The sequence below is a fragment of the Sebastes fasciatus genome, chromosome 22 (assembly GCF_043250625.1).
Source record: "Sebastes fasciatus isolate fSebFas1 chromosome 22, fSebFas1.pri, whole genome shotgun sequence".
In the NCBI taxonomy this organism is placed as follows: Eukaryota; Metazoa; Chordata; class Actinopteri; order Perciformes; family Sebastidae; genus Sebastes; species Sebastes fasciatus.
In genome coordinates, this window is record NC_133816.1 from 13026991 (window position 1) to 13053047 (window position 26057).

At 41.1% G+C, this 26057-nt stretch overlaps 2 protein-coding genes and 1 long non-coding RNA gene across 3 annotated transcripts; all 3 read right to left on the reverse strand.

Annotated features, from left to right (window-relative positions):
- Window positions 1-1425: 1425 nt before the first annotated feature.
- Window positions 1426-7904, reverse strand: LOC141760283 (uncharacterized). Its single transcript, XR_012592312.1, has 3 exons — window positions 7586-7904; window positions 7334-7485; window positions 1426-2054 (listed from the first exon to the last, which is right to left on the reverse strand). It is a non-coding gene; the product is annotated as an uncharacterized LOC141760283 (long non-coding RNA).
- A 3495-nt stretch (window positions 7905-11399) lies between these two features.
- Window positions 11400-18060, reverse strand: LOC141760263 (uncharacterized). The gene is made up of 3 exons (XM_074622925.1): window positions 17889-18060; window positions 12366-13268; window positions 11400-12197 (listed from the first exon to the last, which is right to left on the reverse strand). Exons 1-3 carry the CDS (start codon window positions 18058-18060, stop codon window positions 11836-11838), a joined length of 1437 nt encoding a protein of 478 aa, XP_074479026.1. The 3' UTR covers window positions 11400-11835.
- A 1659-nt stretch (window positions 18061-19719) lies between these two features.
- LOC141760267 (uncharacterized) lies at window positions 19720-20997 on the reverse strand. The gene has a single exon (XM_074622930.1). It carries the CDS (start codon window positions 20990-20992, stop codon window positions 19946-19948), a length of 1047 nt encoding a protein of 348 aa, XP_074479031.1. The 5' UTR covers window positions 20993-20997; the 3' UTR covers window positions 19720-19945.
- Between the last annotated feature and the right edge of the window lie 5060 nt (window positions 20998-26057).

Here is a 26057-nt window from a genome sequence, read left to right on the forward strand (position 1 = left end):
CCCCGAGCTATCCCTGATCCAGCCTATTCATAGTTTACACAATATTAATATTCATGAGTTATGGCACGTGATGTTTTTGCTGCATATCTTCTTCTTTGTTTCTCCTTCTGACTCCTTTCTCTCTTTGACCTTGCAAAAGAACAGAACGTACATCCTCCCTGTCCTCGCAAACACTTCATGCACAACAAATCCAACAATCAGGTTATTGCAGGTCATTGTAAGCACTTTTGTACATAATAAATCCAACAGACCCTCTTTTGAACTTAACTAAGTTCACCTACAGATATATTTATTATAAGCATAGATAATGTTACGAACAGATGTATTAATTATAAGCATCATCACACAACCTCTTCAGGGTCAACATCTTCACTATCCCCCACCATTTCCAGGAGACCCTGTCTCTCAGCTTGGAACATGGCCATCTGATAAGAAGGAGGTGCATCCGGATGCTTTCGTTGCACAGCAGAAATAATCACACGCTCAGTGAGGTGGCGAATACATGGAATACAGCAACAACCACATAATACTAAGCATGCACACACAGCAAGGATTGAGGAGAATAGAGATACCACCATGGACTTCCATTTCCCAAAGGTACGGTCTAACCAGTCGTTAATGGGGCTGTTGATACCTGAGTCATCGTGCATGGATTCAGACAGTGTCCGGAGCCCCTCTAGCGCCTTAGTTACAGTCCCGTCCGGCGCTGTATTGTTAGGGATGAAAATACAACATGAGTCTTGGAACATTGAGCATACACCGCCTTTCTCTGCCAGCAGCATATCTAATGCCATTCTATTTTGGATCACCATCAGTGACGTAGGAGCCATTTGTTCAGCTAGTCCGGCAATTGCATCACGGGTTAGATTAGTCAAACGGAGAACATTATAGTGGATGTAGTTAATGCGGTCAACATTTTTGTTAGGAGTGATAGGGATCAGAGCACTTATTACAGGTATGTTTTCAAAACCTGCAGCTATTTGGTCAGCTAGTTTATATTCATTAGGGGAGCTACCTCATTACATCATTCTTTATAATCTTGGTTTAGCCTTCCCCCCCTTGTAGCCCACACCTTCCACCCTGCTTCTGAGTGAAAGCATTGTCTATTGTTAAAGAGTTACTTGTGATTAGCTATTTTTAGCAGAGTGCAGAGGCGAGGATGATAAGTAATGTATCTAAACTAGTACAGTCTGTGCTTTCCCAGGTTATTCAGATTTATCTGAGTACACAAATTCTACACAAGGGTCATGGTATTTTCTCTCACATTCCCTCCTTTTATCATGAATAACTAAAATGGTAACTGAAAACACGAAAATACATGATGAATTGCATTAAGATAGTAATATGAAATGAAAACATTTAAAATACATGACAAATCACATTAAGAAAGTTTGTACAGAAGAACGAGGACAAGAGAGGTAAACACAAATGCTACAGCAAACGCCACTAGCAGTTTGCCGCACTGCATGATGCTTCTAGTTTGTTTTCCTGTGCGCAACTGAAAAACTTTTATCCGGGTGGTCCTATTTTATACTGGTTTGGGAAAGGAAGTGAAACTTCTCTCTGGTGGATTCTCCCCACCCCTGGTTTCTCTTTTTATCTATTTTTAGCATTTATTCTAAGCAACAAGTTTTAATACAATGTGATATATAATGTTTTTCAAAAACCACCTAGATGAGTCCACCTAAACAACCATGTTAGCCTGATTTAACTGTAAATACAGGCAAGACCTTGTAACCTTCTTTCCCTTATGTGTATCTCATCACAGTCACAGTTTATACAGTATATGAAAAATAAAAAATATACGTGACCCTCTTTTCACGTAGCCTGGGCTCCTTGTGGGGCTGCCTCCTCTACTGCTTCAGGTCCTGTCCTGCTGCTGGAGCACTGTGTTAGGTGCCACCAGTTGAGTCCTTTTCCTGCAAGCTGCACAGCTGTTGCAGTTCTGGCCAGAACCTTGTGTGGGCCTGTCCAACGTGGCTCCGACCACTTCCTCTTTAACACCTTCAACCAAAGGTGTTCCGGGGGTCCGGGGTCAGGTCCTGGAACGTCCTCTGTGACAGGGGTGACAGGTTTGTCACCTGTATAGAAGAGAGCTGACACAAGAGCATTAACCTTCAAATAGTATGGTCTGTAACCGAGGTCAGGAAGGGGAGAGGGGTTTTGGGACGGCCCTGGGAAAGGTCGGCCACACGTAAGCTCAAATGGTGTGAGTCCTGTTATTGTGGATGATACACAGTGCCAAATTTGTGTTGTAGTCCCAGAGCCTTTTCAACAGATTGCAGGTCTTTATTTTTGAAATGTGAACCATTATCTGACCTGATCAATTTAGGAAACCCATGTTTCGGAATGTACTCATTCACCAGACATTTAATGACTGATTTTGCGTCCTCTTTTCCCGTAGGGTAGGCCTCAACCCAACGTGAAAATGCGTCCACAATTACTAGGAGGAATCTTTTCCCCCCAGCCCTTATTCCCATATCTGTGAAATCAATAAAGATTTCCTGTCCCGGGGCAGTGGGAGAAGGATGTTTTCCTGCCCTAGGAGTGATGGTAGGTCTGATGTTACATGTACTACATACGTCACACTTAGTCAAGAAGTCAGTTATAGTAGCATGTTTCCGGGGAATCCACCAGTGGCGGAGATCTCGTAACATCTGTTTGTGGCTTTTATGGTCAAGTCCATGAGTCTGAGTCAGTATTGAGGACATCCAACAGGGGGGCATAACTATTTGATCTCCGTTATACCATATACCATCAAACTGTTCTATAGCTCCCTTATCTTCCCAGATGGTTCGTTCTGCTGCTGTGGCAGATTCTTGAGCTTGTATAATGGAGAAATCAGTTATCTCAGAACCGAGATCTGCTGTGGTCATGACCATCATAGTAGGTAAATACCCTGCCGCCTTTTTAGCAGCTGCATATCTGACACAGGGGCTGGCTCTCTGTTCTTGTGTGTCTAGCAAAATGCTACAATAGTACAATACGTTCCTAGCTCCTCTGTGTTTCTGATATAAGACACCATGGGCTGTACTAAGCTGCTCTGAGACATCCAGATGGAATGGTTGAGAGTAATCTGGGAGAGCGAGTGCTGCGGCCTCTGCCATTTCCTGCTTGAGGTGGATAAACACCTCCTCGGCCTCTGTAGATCATTCTAGCTCAGCGGTGAGATTTCTCATTCCAGCCATGGTTACCATTTGTCTGAGTAACTGAGTGTCGCCTGCATAGTTAGGGATGTATTGTCTTGAATACCCAGTCAGCCCTAAGAATGATAACATCTCTTTTACTGTCTGTGGTTTCGGATGGTGGAGTATTGAGTCACGATGAGCTGGAGACATTGCGGTGCCCTTTGCTGACACCATTCTACCTAGGAACGAAACTTGTGCGCGACAACACTGAAGTTTTTCCTTTGAGACTTTGTAACCGTAGTTATGTAACCTCAATAACAATGCATGAGTTAGTGACAGGCATACCTCAGCCGAGGGTGCGGCCACTAACAAGTCATCTACATATTGTACAATAAAACACCCCTCAGGGAGTTCAAGGCCGGCTAAGTGAGTTCTCAAAGTTTCATTAAAAATAGAGGGGGAGAGTATAAACCCCTGTGGTAACACATTATATGTCAGCCTTTGGCCTTCATATGTAAATGAGAAAATGTCCTGTAAATGATCTGCTAAGGGCAGGCAAAAGAAGGCGTTAGCCAAATCTATACATGTGAAAGATGTATGGGCTCGGGTGAGCATCGAGAGAGCAGAGTGGGGGTTCGGTACTGGTGTAACAGGAGTCAAAACCAGCTCATTGATGGCTCTTAAATCATGAGCCATTCTGTATGAGCCGGAGGGTTTGATTACTGGCAAAATGGGAGTGTTCCACTGAGAGTAAGATTTTCTTAATACCCCTGCCTTTATCAGTCCTTCAATCGTAGGGGAGATACCCTGGGCTGCTTCCACTTTATGCTTATACTGAGGTCTCCAGATAGGGCAGTAAGTTTTCATCTCGAAAGTTACCGGTTCCATGCTGCACCTGCCAACATCAAAGGGGCCGTAGACCACAGTGAGGAAGGGAGAGCTGCCAACATGGAAGTGGCTCCTTCACCATCTAACATCTCCCTACCGTGGTGGCGTGTTAGTAACTCATGTTTGCAAATACCTGACACTGCATTGTAAAAGGAGAGTCTATATATGTTAGAGGATGGTGAGATTGAAACCCCCAAAAGGGAAGTGGGAACCCAGTCTGTCAGAGCGACTGCTGCCTTAACCATGGGGCCTAAGTCTTTAGCCTGATGTTTTGGAGCTATGGCTAGGGACACATGGGGAACAGCTTCTTCTGACATGCGATACCATTGTTCTTGTGCTGGGGTTAGTTTTACTGCGGCTGCTACTCCTGCTGGTGCTATATAAACATCTCTTACTCCTATCCCCCAGGTTGTATCTAACAGATTCTGTTGGAACTCATCTTGATACGTAAGATCATTATTTCTGTCATAATTCAGAGTGCAGTGGGGAGGATCGGGAACAGGGAGGTAAGGGTGTAGAGCCCTAATCCATGGTTGCCACATGTTGTAAAAGTCAATCAGAGGGTTTCTGTCGGCTAGCAGGGTCCAATATATGTCTGCACAGGGTGGTGGGGCATCAGGTGAGGTATCAGGACTCAACATGCACATGCGAACAGCACTGGAGGGGGAGGAGCACACCATTTCTTCTCCTCCGCGGAAACTCACTATCACAGCTTCTGGTGAACAATGTACAGAAGCCCCCAGTGCTGCCAAAACATCTCTTCCCAGGAGATCACGTGGACAATCAGGTGCATACAAAAAGGGGTGCTCCATCACCTGTCTCCCAAGCCGGACAGGAAGGGGAACAGTAAAAGGCAGTCTTTGTTTAGTGCCGGAAAATCCCAAAACGGAAACATAGTGAGAGGAAAGGGAACACAGAGGTTCAGCTAAGGTGGAGTAACGTGCTCCCGTATCCACCATGAACCATCTTCGTTTTCCGTTCACTGTCAACTGGAGACAGGGCTCTGCCAGCCCCTGTCCCTCCATCTCCGTCGGGCACCCCTATGGGAACATTCCTGGTGTATATGGACCAGGTGGAGGTCCCTGCGCAGAGTACCCGCTGTATGCCTGCATTGGAGCTAGCTGTTGGTTTGGTGGAGTCTGTATTGTTGGCTGATATGACTGCTGTGGAGGCCCTCTCATCTGCTGTTGTTGTTTCTGAGGACAGTCACGTGCCCAGTGATCCGGGCTTCCGCAGATGAAACAACTGCCTCCTCTTGGTTGGGCATACCCCCTCCCCCTGCCTCCTCCTCTGCCTCTATTCCGGCCTTCATGATAAGGGGGCTGCTGATATGGGGCAGCTTGGTAAGGAACATGATACTGGGGTTGATACATAGCCTGTGGCGGGCCCTGCAGTGGATAAGGATTCTGTGGCGGGGCTGGAGCTGGTGTTACAATTTGAGCCATCTGGGTATCTTTCTCTTTCCCTCCCTTTTTCTTATCTGTTGCACGAGTCCGTGCATCTGCCAACTGTAATTTAGTCAACTGAGCTACCATCTCTTTTAATGACTCATTTTCCTCTTCCTCCTCCTTGGTTTCTGCATCCTGATGATGGCAGAAATGTGTTTCCCATCTTGATGATTTTGCCCCTGCCATATCTGGATTCTCTTGCATCTTTCTCTTAACTCCTTCCGGAGCATGTTTTAACAGAGCTATTCTGAACAGAGGCTGCTGTGATTCTTTATCTGGGTTCACCCCCGTAGCCCCCGCCCACTCTGTCTTTGCTCTTTCTATGAACGTGCGTCCACTCCCCCCGTTCTTAATCTTAAACACCAAGCTGTGGAGCTTACCCGCTGGTATGGGATACTTTTGTCTAATAGCATTACCGAAGGAGGTAGCATAGGGGTTAAAGTTCCAAAGTACCACCTAACACTTGAAACAATGGTGCCATAACTTCGTTTGTATAATCACTGTCCTGTGGGGTTGGTACCGGACTAGGGGTAGGAGGAGGATAAGGAGGGGGGTCGGGATGTGAGCCAGGTGGGTACTGCTGATGGAGGGACATGTCATGTGGCGGCTGGCTAGTATGTGGGTTTGGTGGTGGGGGTGCGCTAGGACTGGGTGAGGGTTTCACTAGTGGTTTTGCTTCAGCGGTTTTTGCGTGGGTGGCTTTCGTCTGGCTGCCTAAGGCTGATAGTGCAGCCATCTGTATCAAATTATATTTTACCAATTTACTTGCCAACTCGTCTTCTTTCTTCCTCAATTTCCTCCTTACAAACATATGTCCCTTTTCTTTGTCTTGTCACTGGCATGAATTTGGCTTCACTTCCCGTGGCTGGAAAATGCCCTTCCTTCACTGTCATGTTATACCACTCATCTAGGTCTTGAGTCTCTTTATTTCTAGTCTTAGGATCAAATGTACAGATTACATTGGTCCTGACTTTAACCCATTGCTGTCCAAATGATAAACGGGGAGGCCCACAGCCACCCCGTTCCTCACAGTCTTTGTCAAATTCTCCGTCCATTCTGTCCAGTACTATTTCACACAGGTTTATTCAGTTTATGACAGTAACTAGATTCAGAGTAAATGGGTCGCTATGCCCCTCGCTGTGATCCTACCAACATAAGCTTCTACTGGACACTTTGATGTTCCAGCGATGTTCGCCCAGTATCAACAGTAAGTTTTAATTTTCCTCTGAATACTAGTTATTAATGTACACTCATACAGGCGTTATTTTTACACGCTACTAAAAAGGGCAGCTTTCCTCCTCCCAGTTTTCACTAAAAGGGCAGCTTTAATCCTTCCAGTTTTCGTTACTAAAAGGGCAGCTTTCCTCCTCCCAGTTTTCACTAAAAGGGCAGCTTTAATCCTTACAGTTTTATACGCCACTAAAAGGGCAGCTTTCCTCCTCTTAGTTTTACACGCTACTAAAAGGGCAGCTTTCCTCCTCCCAGTTTTCACTAAAAGGGCAGCTTTAATCCTTATAGTTTTACACGCTACTAAAAGGGCAGCTTTAATCCTTCCAGTTGTTACCAAAAGGGCAGCTTTCCTCCTTTCAGTTCCACCAAAAGGGCAGCTTTCCTCCTTTCAGTTCCACCAAAAGGGCAGCTTTCCTCCCTTCAGTTTTACCAAAGGGGCAGCTTTCCTCCTTTCAGTTTCACTAAAAGGGCAGCTTTAATCCTTTAAGCTTCACTAAAGGGCAGCTTTTCCTCCTTCCAGTTTTTACTAAAAGTCTTTACTTCTGCAACATCCATCACTACAAAGGAGATTCAGCACGACAAGAGAGATAATTTAGAGTAAGCCAATATGCAGAGTTCGATACAACAGGTTCTGCTCACCTTTAAGATTTCAGGGATCCCTTTCTCTCTCTCGCCGGTCTGTCCGTCCCTTGGACACGCTTCTCAATGCCGAAGATCACGTCGGGGTCACCAATTGAAGGAACTGGCCTTCTACCTCCGAGAGGTCAAGGCCCAGTTACGTGCTGGTTAATCTTGTATGACAAAGAGATTTTCCAAACAGACGGGTCAAAGCATAATAATACAATTTATTCCGAACAATTAATGTTGCATAAGTAAAATAAAAGAGTATACAGATATCTGGATCCAGTCTACGTGTCCCTGACAACATACAGTGCATGGGTCAGTTCGCGAAGTCTGAACCCCGAGCTATCCCTGATCCAGCCTATTCATAGTTTACACAATATTAATATTCATGAGTTATGGCACGTGATGTTTTTGCTGCATATCTTCTTCTTTGTTTCTCCTTCTGACTCCTTTCTCTCTTTGACCTTGCAAAAGAACAGAACGTACATCCTCCCTGTCCTCGCAAACACTTCATGCACAACAAATCCAACAATCAGGTTATTGCAGGTCATTGTAAGCACTTTTGTACATAATAAATCCAACACTGTCCACACATTGCTGATGTACAGAGCCCCCCTAGATGATTTACTTCGATAAAGTGGGAAAGATATTGACAGATTCAAACTTCCTGGATCAATAACTCATAACAGAAACATTGTTTAAACACAAACAGCGTCTCTTTCTAGTAAGGTAGACAACGAGCTACAACCTAATTTTAATCAACACATAACGTTGGTCTCTATGCGCAGCCGGCGGTGAGACAAGTGGTCAGGGACCTTCTACAAAATGCAACGCCAAAAAGAGAAAACTATTCAATAACTTCAGTATTATGCAGTGTAGTACCACCAAAATTACTTCACATATCAATGATCTCCTCATAGGTGTACTACAACACTTAGTTTGGAAAAATACGCTTTCGCATAATTTTGGTGAATTTTGAATGGGAGAAATATTCAATAACTTCAGTATTATGCAGTGTAGTACCACCAAAATCACTTCACACATCAATGGCCTCTTCCTGATTATACTTATTAAACTAATTAAAACATTTTGATGCACTAAACTTTATAAAAGTGAAGTTATTGAATATTTTTCCCATTTAAAATTCACCAAAATTATGGAAAAGCATATTTTTATATCGAGAATTGTGTAAATTTACTGGTATTGATATCGACTACTAGATTTCTGGTACCGTGACATCCCTATACTTGGACGCATAAACACCTTTAACACTTACAAAACACTTGTCCAGGATATTGTCTTTTCTGGTCTGGTCCTTAACATACTGTTGGAACCCAGGTAACACAGTCTCCAGGTAACACGGTCTCCAGGTAACCCAGGTAACACAGTCTCCAGGTAACCCAGGTAACCCAGTCTCCAGGTAACCCAGGTAACACAGTCTCCAGGTAACACGGTCTCCAGGTAACCCAGGTAACACAGTCTCCAGGTAACACTGTTTCAAGTCCCCCACCACGACTGCAAGTAGCCAACAACCAGTAGCCTCTCATCATGGAGTCATACTGCCCATCTTTATAAAGATCATAGTAGTAGTCCTCACCTCTCCTGTGTAACTGTATCTCTTTATAAAGATCATAGTAGTAGTCCTCACCTCTCCTGTGTAACTTGATCTCGGGTTTCAACACGATATCCAACAGTCTGCGCTGACGATCGATCTCTTCCTCCTGCTCGACGATAGTTTTCTCTAAAACTCTGAATATTTCTTCAGCAGCAGCAGTTAGTCGCTCGTTAACAAACTCTCTCAAAGACTCAACTGAAGACATTGTTGTTTGATCATCAAGTGAAGAGTTACCCGCACTACGACTACAACATCGTCTTCAGCTGACTGAACAAGCAGCATGCAGCTCATGACGCTACTAGTAGTGTTGTTTACTTCCGCTGGGTGTCACACTGGGAAGGTCCGACAGTGGACGTGAGGCAGCTTTTTTTCCCGCCTTCATACCTTGGAGGTCTACAGACCTTGTAGCCTATAGAACATATTTACTGCTATTTTTTATTTATTTTATTTTTATACATAAGTAAATAAACGAAACAAGATTAAATATTTTTACTTTAAAAATATTTTTTTAAAGGGAGTATTTGTAACTTTCAGAAATGCTTCTTAACAGCGACACCTGTGGCCGTGAAATCAACGAAAGTCACCGTCGAGCTTGCGCTTGCTCGCTCTAAATATACCTGAACGAGCATCGCTCAAAACAGTGAGGCGACACACGCCAGCTAAAAGCACAATATCACTCTATATTTCAGCTGCTTGGCAGTATTGTTAGCTGACCAGACGAAGGTCTCTCCATGAACATGATTTAGATCTGGTCCTAGTGTTAGCTTTTCTTGCCTAAGTGCAGGCTGATGCAGCGGGGCTCTGCAGCGTGTCTCCTCTGCTCTCTCCGCCCGCAGCCAGAGAGAGCAGAGGAGACACCAGCACCCAGTCGGTAACGAGAGGGTAACATAACTCTCTGAAGAGCAACGTCACTTCACAAGACACGGGAAAGCTCTGTCGGTCTGGAGGAACTGCAGAATTTATTTCTGCACAAACGTCCCCTGTGCATTCACTAGATATTCTCAGAGCTAAACTGTTCTGCAGTGTGTAGTGAGCGCGCGTTCACGTCTAGAGGTGGAGCGAGACAGCGAGGACGCGCGCGCATTCTGAGTGAAGGAGAGCATGCAGCGGAGACGAGGCTCCAGCCACACGCGAGCGCGCAAATGCGAACGCGCATGTGTGACGACCCGCTACATTTATGCGCGTACAAAGTTACAAATAGTCCCTTTAAATATAGAAAATAAACATATAAATTTATATACAATAAATGGTCCAACTATTGAGGATAAATAAAGTTGTCTGAACTGAACTGAACTGAACTGAACTGAACTGAACTCATTCAAAGTTTGGTAGCCTACATTTCAGATTGATTTAGCAACCGTTTTCATCTTTGTATTAATACATCATGTTGTAGGCCAATACAAAAAACATAGGCTACCAATTGCTGCTGTGGTATTTATTCAAACTTGTGTATTTAACATCAGTAGTAGGGATGTACATATATCATCATCAATCCACCGGCCACTTCCAACGCTGCATGTTCAAACCCAGAATTTGACCTTTGACCTCTAAAGCCTCACTAATTTGACTCACAATGGCTTCATATTTGTGTACAGATTAAAGAAAATGAACGTAAGAGAGGTATAGAGGTGTTCAAAGTATTTCTCTAGTGTTGACATTCAGGTAGGATATGTGCTGCTTTACATAATTCACCTACATACATTTTTTATTAACTTTTATGATATTGTTTATTATAATAAAAAAATTAAACCTAATTACCAGTAAATAATGCTAATATTAAAAATAATCATGAGCCCCTCAGTCACAAAGGTCACATGCTTTTTACTGCAAAATATAATTGTAACTGAGCAGACAAATACAACGAGTATGTCTTTAAACCATTATTTAAAGATTTATATTCATAAATGTCTTATTCAAAGTTTGGTATTTCAGATTGATTTAGCAACCATTGTTTTTAAAAAAAATCTTTTTATCAATATATCATGTTATAGAGTAGACTAATACAAAAAAACATAGGCTACCAACTGCTGCTGTGGCATTTATTCAAACTTGTGTGTCAGTAGTAAGGATGTACATGTATCATTCCACAAGGACATTTGGAACGTTTTAGTAAACTACAACTGTTTTTTTATTTTTGTTTAATAGCAGACAATGATTTAGCATGAAAAAACAAAAAACAAATAAGCAGCGAAGGAAGAAGAATTCAAATTGTTTAAGTAGAAATACCACAGTGTAATTCACAGTGCATTCAAAATGTTGAGTAAGAACGGAAATACGAGCAAAACATATTTAACTGTGAAACTAACACTTTTCCTTGATTTGGGAGATTAAGATTGTTTCAAAGATATACTGTTTCTAACAGAAATATAAGTAGTACATTCAAATGAAGGGAACCTTTATACTAACATATTGACATCTCATTTTTGTGGAAAACATTTTACATTCAGTTACAAAGATGTAGCTATTGCAAAAGTGTATTTCATTCAGTTAGTGAACACCTCTCCACAAGAGTTTCACCTCTATGGTTTCTCCTGTGTATATTGACCCTCAGGTGTTTTCTCAAGAATGTGATTTGAGAAAATCTTTTTCCACACGTGTTGCAATTATGTGGCTCCTGACTTGTGTGGGTTCAAATAGAAAACTACCTGTCTGTATTCACTCGTATATGCCTTTTCAATTCAAGCACTAATAAGAATCTTTTCCCACAGGTCTTATGAAGTTACGGCTTCTCACCAGTGTGGATTCTTCTCATGTGGACCATCAAGCTACTACTACTACATCCGAAATCTTTCCCACATGTTTTGCAAGTAAACGGCTTCTCACCTGTGTGGGATCTCATGTGGACTGTCAATTGTTCATTCAGTCTGAAAGCTTTTCCACATATTTTGCAAGAATATGGCTTCTAACCAGTGTGGGTTCTTATATGACTCTTCAATGATGAAGTCTGACTGAATGTTTTCCCACATTTTAGGCAAGAATATGGCTTCTCGCCTGTGTGGACTCTCATGTGGACCATCAAGTTACTATTACATCCGAAATCTTTCCCACATGTTTTGCAAGTAAACGGCTTCTCACCTGTGTGGATTTTCATGTGGCTCATCAAGCTACTATTATGTCTGAAATCTTTACCACATGTTTTACAAGTAAACGGCTTCTCACCTGTGTGGTTCCTCATGTGGACTGTCAAGCTACTATTATGTCCAAAATCTTTCCCACATGTTTTACAAGTAAACGGCTTCTCACCTGTGTGGGTTCTCATGTGGACTGTTAATTGATCATTCAGTCTGAAATATTTCCCACATGTCATACAAGTAAACGGTTTCTCACCTGTGTGGGATCTCATGTGGACTGTTAATTGATCATTCAGTCTGAAAGCTTTTCCACATGTTTTGCAAGAATATGGCTTCTCACCTGTGTGGGTTCCTATATGACTCTTCAATGATGATGCCTGAGTGAATGTTTTCTCACATGATTTGCAAGAATACGGCTTCTCGCCTGTATGGACTCTCATGTGGACTGTCAATTCTCTATTACGGATGAAAGCTTTTCCACATGTTTTGCAAGAATATGGCTTCTCACCTGTGTGGGTTCCTATATGACTCTTCAATGATGATGCCTGAGTGAATGTTTTCTCACATGATTTGCAAGAATACGGCTTCTCGCCTGTATGGACTCTCATGTGGACTGTCAAATCTCTACTTTGTTTGAAATCTTTCCCACATGTTTTACAAGTAAACGGCCTCTCACCTGTGTGGATTCTCATGTGTATCTTCAATTTAAAATCATACTTAAAATCTTTCCCACATGTGTCACATTTGAAAGACTGTTTACCTGTGTTAGTGGTACGGTGAATCTCTAACAAGTTAGAGTTGTTTACATTGTTACTGTGACTTCTGCTTTTGCAAAGTCTTTTCTGTGATTTCGGCTCTGCATCTCTAGTTGATCCTGAGTCTCCATGCTCGCCTCCTCTCTGATCTTGGCTCACAGCTTCATGAGAGATGTGAGAGAAGAGCTGGTGGTCACTGTTTGGTACCGATACCACAGAGGTTATAACTGGCATGTTGACAACAGACTCTTTCTCTGCAGCATTCAAGTAAAGAGTCTGATCTTCACTGTGGTCAGCTTCCTCATGAGTAGGAGTCAACATAAAGGAATCAGTCTCCTGCTTCAGTACAAGCTGCTCTCCCTCCTGACTGGTGCAGAGTTCCTCCTGTTCCTCTTTAATCTGTGGAGGATCTGGGTCCTCTTGGTCCAGACTGGAGTTCCTCTCCTGAATACAGAGCTGCTGGTCAACGGGAACCTCCTCCTCCTTACAGACATGTTGCTGTGGGAGCTCTGGAGGGACAGAGAACAAAAGCAATCCATATTATTCTCAGGTGCGTTACTGTAGAAATGATTGGGGCCGTAACTTCCGGTGAGGTAGCGGAAGTAGCAGTAAATAGTTAGTCCCATAGGCTAACCATAGTGTCTAACCATAGTGTCTAAGCGCCAACGGTGCTTCTTTCTGAAAAGTAATTCACCATCATTTTACAAAATCCTGTTTTATTTTTAACAGATATTTAACTAACGTTAAATTGGCATTTTCTAAAATGTCATTGCGGAGCTGTGGTACGGTGTTCCGTACACGTAATGCCAGACGTGCAAACAGCGTCTGTGTTGACAGAGTTGCTGCTGCAGTGCCAGGTAGTCAGTGAGCACCATTGATGTTAAAATGCTTCTTTTGAAAGCATTTATTCAACAAAGGGTAATATATTATATTATATAATATAAATCTAAATATAATTAAAGCTGCAAGCAGCGATGATCGGGCCCTCGCCCCCGTGTGCACGTTGGGGGAAAGCGCACGTTGGGTTACCCGCTGTCGTGCATTCCCATGAAAGTCGGACACCGCAGGCCACAGTTAGAGTTTATTTTCTGCTTGGAGCGTGTGGCGCTGAATATGACCTGTTGAGAACATGTGGGGCGTCCTTTAAAGGCACTTCTATGAAGGTTGGTTGCAGTATACAACCATTTCTGGTTTCCTGTAGGGGGCGCTATGACTTTCACTCATAATGGCACATATATGTCTTCAGGCTTGGACTATTATCCAGCTTGTGAAATTTGGGGCAGATTGGACTATGTAAAGTCAAGTAACAACAGCCTCCTGTGTTGTGGCGACTCATCAAAATTTGCCATGCCACCACTGCGCTGCCGTTCGATAGAAACTTACGATTTTCGAAAGGAAGCATCATCGAGGTCTTAAGGCTTTTCTCACCTAATTTGAGGTAGATGTGATTCATTTCAGAGGCAGAGTACATCAACGTGTAAAACATGATATTTCCTGTTACCACTAGGTGGCGCTATGACTGCGAGCCAAAATTTGCATGTGGATGTCGTCACACATGGACTTTTATCTCGCATGAGAAATTTGGAGCAGATTGGTTACTATACGCCAAAGTTACAATAACTTCCTGTTTTTTGGCAAAGAAGCTTTTTCGCCGCCACGCCACGGCAACATGGTTCGATAACTTTTTGAACTTTGGATAACTTTTCATCACAAAGGTCTTAAGATACTACTGACCAAATTTGAGGTAGATGTGATTCATTTCTGAGGCAGAGTATATCAACGAGTAAAACATGATATTTCCTGTTACCACTAGGTGGCGCTATGACTGTGAGTCAAAATTTGCATGTGGATGTCGTCAGACAGGGACCTTTATCAGGCATGAGAAATGTGGAGCATATAGGTTAATGTACGCCAAAGTTACAACAACTTCCTGTTTTTTGGCGAAAGGCGGTTATTCGCCGCCATGCCACGGCAACATAGTTCGATAATTTTTTAATCTTTGGATAACTTTTCATCACAAAGGTCTTAAGATACTACTGGCCAAATTTGAAGTTGATCGGGTTAAATCTCTAGGAGGAGTTCGTAAAAGTATGCATGAAATACATAAATTACATGAAAAACACAGAATTCAAGATGCCCGACTTCCGGGTGGGCGGAGCTAATGAAACCCAATTAGGAATATGTTTGAAATAATGAGTGGAATATGCATATCAAGTTTCATGAATATAGGATCAACTTTGACCAAACTATGGCCTTCCACTCATTAGGGGGCGCTATAGAGCCGTCTAAATACGTTGAACCCAATCGCTGTACATTCACATAAAGTACAAAGGTTTCCATCGTTTTGCCAACTTTCATGAGTTTTCGAGTATACCAAGGGCGTCAAAGGCATGTTCAAAGGCTAAAAGACATAAGGGGGCGCTAGAGAGCCAACATGCCACGCCCAAGCAAAATTTCACCACTAAATCAAAGTAATTACTAGTTTGGTTGTGCGTGTAAAGTTTCATGAGTTTTTTTAAATCCTAAAGTCCTCAAACATGTGTTCGTAAATTTTTAAATCACGCAGGAAGTCCACGATGGCTGACTTCCTGTTGGCCGAAAAAATCTCAAAAATATTTAACACGAACTTCAAGACGTATGCAATGACATATTTGAATTTCGTGAAGATCGAAGAAACTTTCCCTGAAAAACTGCCTACATTAGGGGGCGCTATCTCGCCCGCTGACGACACCCGAGCCCAATCACTACAGAACTTCGAAATTCGCGCCACTTCCGACACATATTCCACTTTTGGTGAGTTTGTGGGGATGGAAAAGGTCCCAAAAACACGATATTCCAGCAGAAAAAGAATAACAATACCTAGAAAAACAATAGGTTTCCTTGCACTTTCGTGCCAGGACACCGTTGGGGTCCTGGCACCTTCGTGCTCGGGCCCTAAATATAATATATAACCAGCAGTTAACACCGTTCACACCAGCACCCCCCAGCTTTCTCCACAAGCACCCAGCCTGTGCACACCGCTCCCCCCCTTCACATCTCTGTCCATCCAGGAGGGGGAGGTCAACAGGCTCTTCAAAGGACAAAACCCCCGCAAGGCAGCCGGCCCAGACGCTGTCTCACCTGCAACCCTCAAACACTGTGCAGACCAGTTGTCTCCAGTGTTTACAGGGATCTTCAACACCTCCCTGGAAACCTGCAGGGTGCCTGCCTGCTTCAAAGCCTCCACCATCACCCCGGTCCCCAAGAAGCCAAGGATCACAGGTCTTCAGGATTACAGACCCGTCGCTCTGACCTCTGTGATAATGAAGACCTTTGAACGCCTTGTGCTCCACCACCTAAAGATCATATCATGTTTATTTTTGTTTATAGCTTACTTTGTATATTGTATATTGGTAGAATTTAAATTTTGTATTCTTATTTTAGTCTAACGTTTTTATCTATTCTTTTGTTATTATACTGTTTGACTTGCACCAACATAACCAAAGCAAATTCCTAGTGTATACCTCTTACACCTGGCAATAAACACGATTCTGATTCTGATTAATAGACGTTTCTTTTTATTTATTACTTAAAGGCTACAGGCCTCTGTTTTTATTATGTTCAAATGTTTTAATAAAGGAGTGCGTGTTGAATCACATGGGATTTATTGTTTTTTTTTACCGTGGTATCGAAATTCACTGGTATTGGTATCGACTACTAGATTTCTGGTACCGTGACATCCCTACATTGGCCGCATAAGCACCTTTAACATTTACAAAACACTCCAGGATATTGTCTTTTCTGGTCTGGTCCTTAACATACTGTTCAAATCCAGGTAACACAGTCTCCAGGTAACAGTCTCCAGGTAACCCAGGTAACACGGTCTCCAGGTAACACTGTTTCAAGTCCCCCACCACTACTGCAAGTAGCCAACAACCAGTAGCCTCTCATCATGGAGTCATACTGCCCATCTTTATAAAGATCATAGTAGTAGTCCTCACCTCTCCTGTGTAACTTGATCTCTTTATAAAGATCATAGTAGTAGTCCTTAGTGATGTTACGTGCTGTGCCGAGGCTTCGGAGCGTGTGTCGAGTAATCCAGGAAGTTTCCTGCGATGCGCGTATCGAGGCTTGTATTGTTTTAGACCAATGACGTCATTGATGACATCCGAAGCCTCGCTGCCCGGCCGTACCGCCCACTGGTTCATGAAGTGTTTCAGATCTTCACTGGTTAAACCAATGCCGCTTTCCAGAAGTGACACAGAACACTAATATTAACCCTCCTGCAATTATTATATTATATTACACTCCACTACAATACAATTATTAACTTAGGATTGGTTTGCACACATAAGATGCATTACTCACAAAACAATTACAGTTTATTATACATGTATCTTATATACTCATAATATACTTACTAAATAGACATTTTATTAAATATGATATATTTTATTAAATATGATATATATATATATATATATATATATATAAATTGATTATATGGTAATAGATTTTTTTTCATTGTTTATAGTCATTCCCAACAGCCTTTACTGGCGCAAAATACAGTATATCACAGATCTGTGTTCCCAGTAGACCACAACCAGCACTGATCCCAGTAGAGCACTTACACTTACACACCAAAAACTGACAAACTGACAATAACCTGATATTTTCAGGTGGATTTTCATTTAATTCTCACTGTGCAATATCATTTTCCACTTGTGCAATTTTGTTAATAGTCTGTTTATTGCCAATACTGTATAGACTCCTATTTTTATACTTCCAATCTTTATACTTGGTTCATATTTTGTTACACTTTGTTTAGCTCTTTTTTACTGTGTTAGCTGATGCATCTTGTTTCTTGCACTATCCCCTTTGCTGCTGTACACTGCAAATGTCCCCACTGCGGGACTAATAAAGGAGTATCTTATCTTATCACATGGTTAAGATCATATTTGTCTGTTTTACACTCTTTGACCACCAGGTGGTTTCGTGAGCACATGAAGCCTCGAGCAATGAACCCTTTTCCGAACCAATTTGCTGGAAAGCTTCAAAGCTTCATGAGGCTTCATCTCGCCATCACTAGTAGTCCTCACCTCTCCTGTGTAACTTGATCTCTTTATAAAGATCATAGTAGTAGTCCTCACCTCTCCTGTGTAACTTGATCTCGGGTTTCAACACGATATCCAACAGTCTGCGCTGACGATCGATCTCTTCCTCCTGCTCGACGATAGTTTTCTCTAAAACTCTGAATATTTCTTCAGCAGCAGCAGTTAGTCGCTCGTTAACAAACTCTCTCAAAGACTCAACTGAAGACATTGTTGTTTGATCATCAAGTGAAGAGTTACCCGCACTGCGACTACAACATCGTCTTCAGCTGACTGAACAAAGCAGCATGCAGCTCATAACGCTACTAGTAGTGTTGTTTACTTCCGCTGGGTGTCACACTGGGAAGGTCCGACAGTGGACGTGAGGCAGCTTTTCTTTCCGCCTTCATACCTTGGAGGTCTACAGACCTTGTAGCCTATAGAACATATTTACTGCTATTTTTTTAATTTTATTTTTTTTACATAAGTAAATAAACGAAACATGATTAAATATTTTTACTTTAAAAATATTTTTTTAAATATAGAAAATAAACATATAAATGTATATACAATAAATGGACCAACTATTGTTATTTTTTCTTTGCAAATGAGAAACTTTAAGAAATTATTAATAAATGTAATATTCAATGTTTGGTAGCTTACATTTCAGATTGATTTAGCAACCGTTTTCATCTTTTTATTAACACATCATGTTATAGAGTAGGCTAATACAAACAAATATTTAAAAATATATATTTTAACTTTAAAAATATATATTTTTTAAAAATATAAAAAATAAACATATACATTAGTTACATAGTACATATAAATTTGATGCTTTTTTTTACAATGTACGCTACATTCCTCAAAGAATTGAGAAAACTTTTAGAGGTCAAAAACAGTCTGCAGCATAGCTAGTACAGCTTTTCTTTCCACTTTCATACCTTGGAGTTCTACATACCTTGTAGCCTATAAAATATATTTACTGCTATTTTTTTTTTACACAAGTAAATAAACAAAACAAGATGAAATATTTTTACTTTAAAAATATTTTTTTTAAATATAGAAAATAAACATATACATTTGTATATCCAATAAATGGACCAACTATTGTTATTTTTTTGTGGAAAATGAGTAACTTTTAGAAATTAATAATAAATGCCTCATTCATTGTGCCCTTAAGGAGAACAAATCGTTACTCCAAGTCCTTTATCCCTTCTGCTGTTAAGCTGCTGAACACAGACTATACCCATTTTAAATGACTGTATTTAGAAGAATTTTAAGATATGCTGTTCTTATATATTGTTCCTTATTATTTGGCTTTTATTGCTATAATCCTATGTATTTATATGGTTCTTATCATAACGTGTCCCTCCAACTGCCCCATGCCTTTAATATGTTTCCTTTGACTTTAATTATTGGTTGTCTGTTGTATGTATGGATGTATGGACTGGGAATGCTACACATGAATTGACCCCTTGGGGATAAATAAAGTTATAATAAGGCTAATTCTTCATCTTTGGTCTCGGGGCTGTTATTCGAAACATTATAAAGTGAAATTTTAAACGTTACAGAGAAAGCGAATACAAAAAAACTCCCTAAAAAGCTACTGACTGCTGCATTAACATTTATTCAAACTTGTGTGTAGCAACATACATGTATCTTGTTCATTCCACAAGAATATTTGGTACTCTTTAGTGAACTACGACTTTTACTACACGCTTTTTGTTACTTCGGAGATAATCATTGTGTGCAAAAATAAACAAACAAATAAGCAGCGGTGGAAGGAGAATTTATATTAAGTAGGAATACCACAGTGTAATCAAAGTGTTAATTAAGAGCAGAAGAACTAGCCAAGCATGTTTAAAGTAAGAAAAATCATTATGCAGTGTCAGTGCCACATAATGATATAATATTCAAATGTTTCGGGGTAAAAGGTGGTGAAGAATTACAATACTCCTACATGTAAACAATTATTTCATTACAAAAGTGATGCTATTTTCTTTAATAAAAAATGATATATGATGAAATAAAAATAATAAAGTAATGTTATGTTAGCAAAGGAATCTTTTCCCACAGGTCTCACAAAGTTACGGCTTCTCACCAGTGTGGAATCTTCACATGTGGACCAACAAGTTACTACTACCTACGAAACCTTTCCCACATGTTTTACAAGTAAACGGCTTCTCACCTGTGTGCGTTCTCATGTGGATTGTCAAATCACCACTACACATGAAATCTTTTCCACATGTTTTACAAGAATATGTCCTCTCATCAGTGTGGGTTCTCATATGAGTCTTCAATGATGACGTCTGACTGAATTTTTTTCCACATGTTAGGCAAGAATACGGCTTCTCACCTGTATGGGTTCTCATGTGGACTTTCAATTCACTATTTTGTGTGAAACTTTTCCCACATGTTTCACAAGTAAACGGCTTCTCACCTGTGTGGATTCTCATGTGGACCAAAAAGCTACTTTTATGTCCGAAATCTTTTCCACATGTTTTGCAAGGATATGGCTTCTCACCTGTATGAGTTCTCATGTGGACTTTCACTTCACTACTTTGTTTGAAACCTTTTCCACATGTTTTACAAGTAAACGGCTTCTCACCTGTGTGCATTTTCATGTGGATCATTAAGTTACTTTTACGTCCAAAATGTTTTCCACATGTTTTGCAAGAATATGGCTTCTCACCAGTGTGGATTATTATATGACTCTTCAATGTCGAAGCCCGACTGAATTTTTTTCCACATGTTTTGCAAGAATACGGCTTCTCGCCTGTATGGGTTTTCATGTGAACTGTCAAGTGATCATTACTTATGTAATCTTTTCCACATGTTTTACAAGAATATGGCCTCTCACCAGTGTGGGTTCTCATATGAGTCTTCAATGCTGACGTCTGACTGAATTTTTTCCAACATTTTTTGCAAGAATATGGCTTCTCACGTGTATGGGTTCTCATGTGGACTGTCAATTCACCATTCAGTCTGAAAGCTCTCCCACATGTCTTACAAGTAAATGGCTTCTCACCTGTATGGGTTCTAATATGAATCTTCAATGATGTTTTGTCATCGAATCTTTTCCCACATGTTTTGCAAACGTACAGCTTCTCACTTGTGTGGGTTCTCATGTGTACCGATACCAGAGAGCTTATAACTGGCATGTTGACAACAGACTGTTTCTCTGCAGCATTCAAGTAAAGAGTGTGATCTTCACTGTGGTCACCTTCCTCATGAGTAGGAGTCAACATAAAGGTATCAGTCTCCTGCTTCAGTACAAGCTGCTCTCCCTCCTGACTGGTGCAGAGTACCTCCTGTTCCTCTTTAATCTGTGGAGGATCTGGGTCCTCTTGGTCCAGACTGGAGTTCCTCTCCTGAATACAGAGCTGCTGGTCAACGGGAACCTCCTCCTCCTTACAGACATGTTGCTGTGGGAGCTCTGGAGGGACAGAGAACAAAAGCAATATGATACTAACGTTACTGTGATGAGAGAAAAACGGACATCTGAGCAGACAAATACAACCAGTATGTCTTTAAACCATTATTTAAAGATTTATATTCATTAATGTCTTATTCAAAGTTTGGTATTTCAGATTGATTTAGCAACCACTTTTTACTTTTTAAAAAAAATCTTTTTATCAATATATCATGTTATAGAGTAGACTAATACAAAAAAACAGGCTACCAACTGCTGCTGTGGCATTTATTCAAACTTGTGTGTCAGTAGTAAGTGTGATGGAATAATTGATATACAAGTTATCTTTGGAAGGAAGAGGTCCGGAGCTGATGATGTCTTACAAAAGAAGGTTTATTGAAGCTTGATCAAGGAGAATTGTCAGGTCTCCACAATAGATGCTCTCTGCGTGAAGGCCTCACAACTCTGTCCTTCCCCCCCCGGTGCTCAGTGTCTTACCCCTTATCATGTTATGACTTACTTCGTTCCTCTGGCATCTCTGACCCTGGTTGCCCTAGCGACTGGCTCTACGGTCTCCACTACAGGCACAGCTGTACAGATAACGGTGGCTCCTCTAGACAGGACTCCAACCCAAGAATGTCAACAGAGGGACACTCTGACAAACACTCTGACCTTTCTACCAATAAGAGAGGAATTGATGGAAAATTCCATCACAACCCCTCCTTTTTGATCGACAGATCAACACTAATTACCCCTCCCAGTGTGACATATCAATTTAACAATTGAGCACCAGGGAGAAGTCAGGGCTGATCCACCCCACGCAGTAGTGACTAATTTAAACAGTCAAAATCCAAAAACAGTTACATATCATGATTATTAAAAAACTCACCCTTAACCTCTAGCAATGACCTACGAGTTCCGTCTTCAAGCCAATTAAGGCCTCCTAAGGAAAATTACCTGCAGACCTCCCAAACCCCATAAAGGTCTAGAGAGCTCTTTTGACAGAGGTCGCAGGTCACATGCATCTACTGACAACTGGCCAAAAACTCCGCCTCGGTTTCACAGGAGATGGAGCAAAAAGACCAGATGCGCTATCTACTCTATCTGGAACGGACAAAGGTAAAACCTCAGATCACAAAAGAGGGAAAATCCATATTGTCACATCCGTACAAACCGATCATCTTCAGGGTGAGCTAGGGTGATTTACCTGATTATGTTTCAAATATAACCAAACACACTTGATTAAATGACATCACACGTTGCATTTTAAACTTAATATAAAATCAATCTTCCTTCTTATACAAGGAAACAGGATAGATAATAGAATTAGAAATACATGGCACAAAATTTAAGTAAAGAAGTAATTTACAATTCATAAATCATAAATCATTGTTTCTCTTTTTGAGATAGAGGTATCCTTACCCACAGAGGTACCCAGAAGCAGGATGCAATTTCACCCTCCTTTCGGACACCATCAATGCAGTTCAGACACCCCCCCTCAAATCCTCCAGTCTTTTCCTCAATTTTTCCTAAATCAATCATGCAGAATATCAGTTCATTTTACAGAGAATACACTTTTACTATTAATCCCTACAGCCTTTAATATCAGGATACATTGATTCTTATAAAATTCACCAACTAAAATTGAAAAACCTTAAACAATTAAACCTTGAGAGAGTAACCGATTCAACTCATTCTCCGTGTTTTCTGTCATCCATGTGATGAGTGTAATGTGTATGCAGTATCTTTATTGAAAATGTGAGTGTGTGTACTGAGGTGTGTGGCTTAATGTGATGTGTGTGTAATGAAATATAAGTATGTGTGTGTGATTACATGTAATATTGCTTTGATTTTAACCCACAGAATCATAGGGATCAATAATGAATAACATTGATTATATTAGAGTAGTACCCATCTTCAAAATGATTATCTATAACTGATTAAGTCTTCTTCTTCAACTCAGGTGCTTTGCGCACCACAGAGCCATCACTGTCGAGAGGTCTCAAGACATACGATGCACAGTGATATGGATGTTTTCCTTGCGGGCAAAATCAAACCTCAATCAAATACAAACATGAAAAATAAAAATGATCACATCTGGAGAAATGTGGGATTACATATCACATGTTTCCCTCTCCTCTTCTCCCTCCTCTTCTTCCTCCTCCTCCTCCAGACTAAGGTCTTCTAACCCCAACCTCTGAACCCAATCTTGAAACTCCGCATTACCAAAAGGCCCGGTCTCTACCTGATGGAGTGCCAGGCCTCCCACACTTACACGGACCTGGGGAGCCTGTAACACGGTGCTAGCAGTTTTCTGGACAAGAGCTCTGATTATTGCCCCTAAACATGTGAAGAGGAGAAGGAGAAGAAGAATGGCCGTGTTTGAGTGGCGTTTTTCCTTCATTTAGTTTTGCACGTATGGTATAAATAGATTCAAAATATGTTGTTGGTGGGAGGAGATAGTTATATTCTTGCATCTCTTCAATCCGGACAGTGTTGTCACAGCCCTCTACGTGACCTTTGACATCTTGATAGCTCACGTCCCAGTCGTAACAAACTGGGTGGAGCTTGAGCTGTTACTCTGGCTCTTTTCATGGTTGCAAGCACTGGGTTGCTCGTTGTTCTACCGAGCTCAAGGCTCAGCTCAGCACCTGGAACATGAGAGCCCTCATGCTCCGATTTCCTTGAATCAGGTTGCTCGGTCCCCTGACCGAACCCACTCAGCAGTGCGAGGAGAAGGAGTGACCATCCTGTCACTTGCCACGTCCCTGCGTGCCCTCTCCCGTAGCACGAGGTGCTGCTCTGCACCTTGTAGCATGAACCCATTCTGCTTTGCCCTCGACCTTCAACGCTGTTTTGGTCACCAACAGCACCTATTATGGGCCTTTCACCTGGGAGACAAACAAAGAGCACACCTTGTCCAAGGAATTAATTAGTATTTTGATCACCAACTTTGAAACGGATGAATTGGCTCCACCGAGGGTTTTGGGAGCCGTTCTGCCACCTGTAAGTGATACCTTTTTAAAACTTTGGTTAGTGCTTTAACATAATCAACCAGGGATTCCTCAGTCCAAAGAAGCAAAGTTTAATGTGGTGTCAACGGGGGACTTGACCCTGTTGACATTGCTCTTCCTATGAGCACCTCGTGTGGGCTTAGCCCTGTCGTAGCACTTTGTGTACTGCAGATGGAGTACAACCCAATTCGTCAGGCCACTTCAGACCTGTTTTCATCATTGTTTTGGTCAACCTCTCCTTGATAGTGGAATTCATTCTCTCAACTTGACCTAAGCTCTGTGCATGGTAGGGAACATGTAACTGCCATGTGAACCCTAATACTGCGGCGAGACCCTGTGTTACTTTTGACACAAAACATGGACCCCGGTCACTATTTATTCTCATTGGCACCCCAAATCTTGGGATGACATCTTTTAGATGACACTTCACCACTGTTCTAGCGTCCTCTTTCCTTGTTGCAAACGCCTCAGTCCACTTTGAGAACTGATCGGTGATCACCAACAAGTATTTGAAACCTTGTGAATTTGGCATATGTACAAAATCAATCTGCATATTTACAAAAGGGCCCGATGGTGGCGGTAGATGGTCATGTTTTATCAAACTGTTCTTTCTCCTAGTTTGTTGGCATGTCATGCATCCGTCTACAAGTGTTTGTGAGACCTGTGTGATGCCTGGCGCAAACCATTGTGAACAAATTACCTCATTCATCCCTCCTTTTCCTACATGTGCAGGCCCATGTACTACATGTGCCAACACATGTAGGAGAGAACTAGGACAGATATGGCCTTTATGGTAATGTTTGTGTTTAAGTGGCTTAGAAACTATGTTTCTTACAGATATCAATATGTTTTTATTAATCACTTCTCAGTCATTCACTATGAATGAATGAATAGTTTTATTTCGGTCATACATCAAAAAGAACAAAACTTTACAATCTGTGTGAATATAAACCAATACTGTATCCCTTTCACACAACAACGTTCATATAATCAATGACCAATGGCCCCAAGGCTTATTTTTTTTTCTATCCTATACAATCCATAAAATAACCCAGAATATCAGCATTACAAAGGAAAGAAAAAATAAAATTTACTCTAATCGTAATCCTTACTTATTTCACATTTTAAGGCTTTTTTGAAGCTCAACAGAGAGCTACAAAATTTCAACTCATCACTAAGCCTGTTCCATAATTTGACTCCCAAAACTGAGACACATCTGTATTTTACAACGGTTCTCACTTAAGCTGTTTAAAAAAAAAACCACACAACCCTCTTAAATAAAAATGTCTTTCTCTTAATTTAAATGTTTTTTGTTTTTTTTGTTTTTTTTAATACTAACCGGAAGGCTTTTATTCCTAACTCGAAATAGTATTTCTAATGTCTTTACACGCACAATATCCCAAAATTTGAAGATAACTGACTTTATGAATAATGGATATGTAGTTTCACGCTAAGAAGCTTTATGTATTATTCTACAAGCTCTTTTCTGGATTTTAATTATCGGGTCTATATTTATTTTATATACTTTTCTCCAAACCTCAACACCATATGACATATATGGCATTATAAGTGAGCAATACAATATATACGAACACTTATTTTTCAACAGATCCTTTGTTCGATATTTAATAAATTCCCTGTAAAGCCTATTTTTCTTTCTACAAGCTTAATGATTCATTAATATCATCTACATAAACTTCTTGGCAGTCATAATTCAAGAGCTCTGTCTTAAAAGCTATATTTGCCTCCGGTGATTTTATTCTAATCAAATTGTTCTGTTTCTTTGTTCTTAATCTTGAT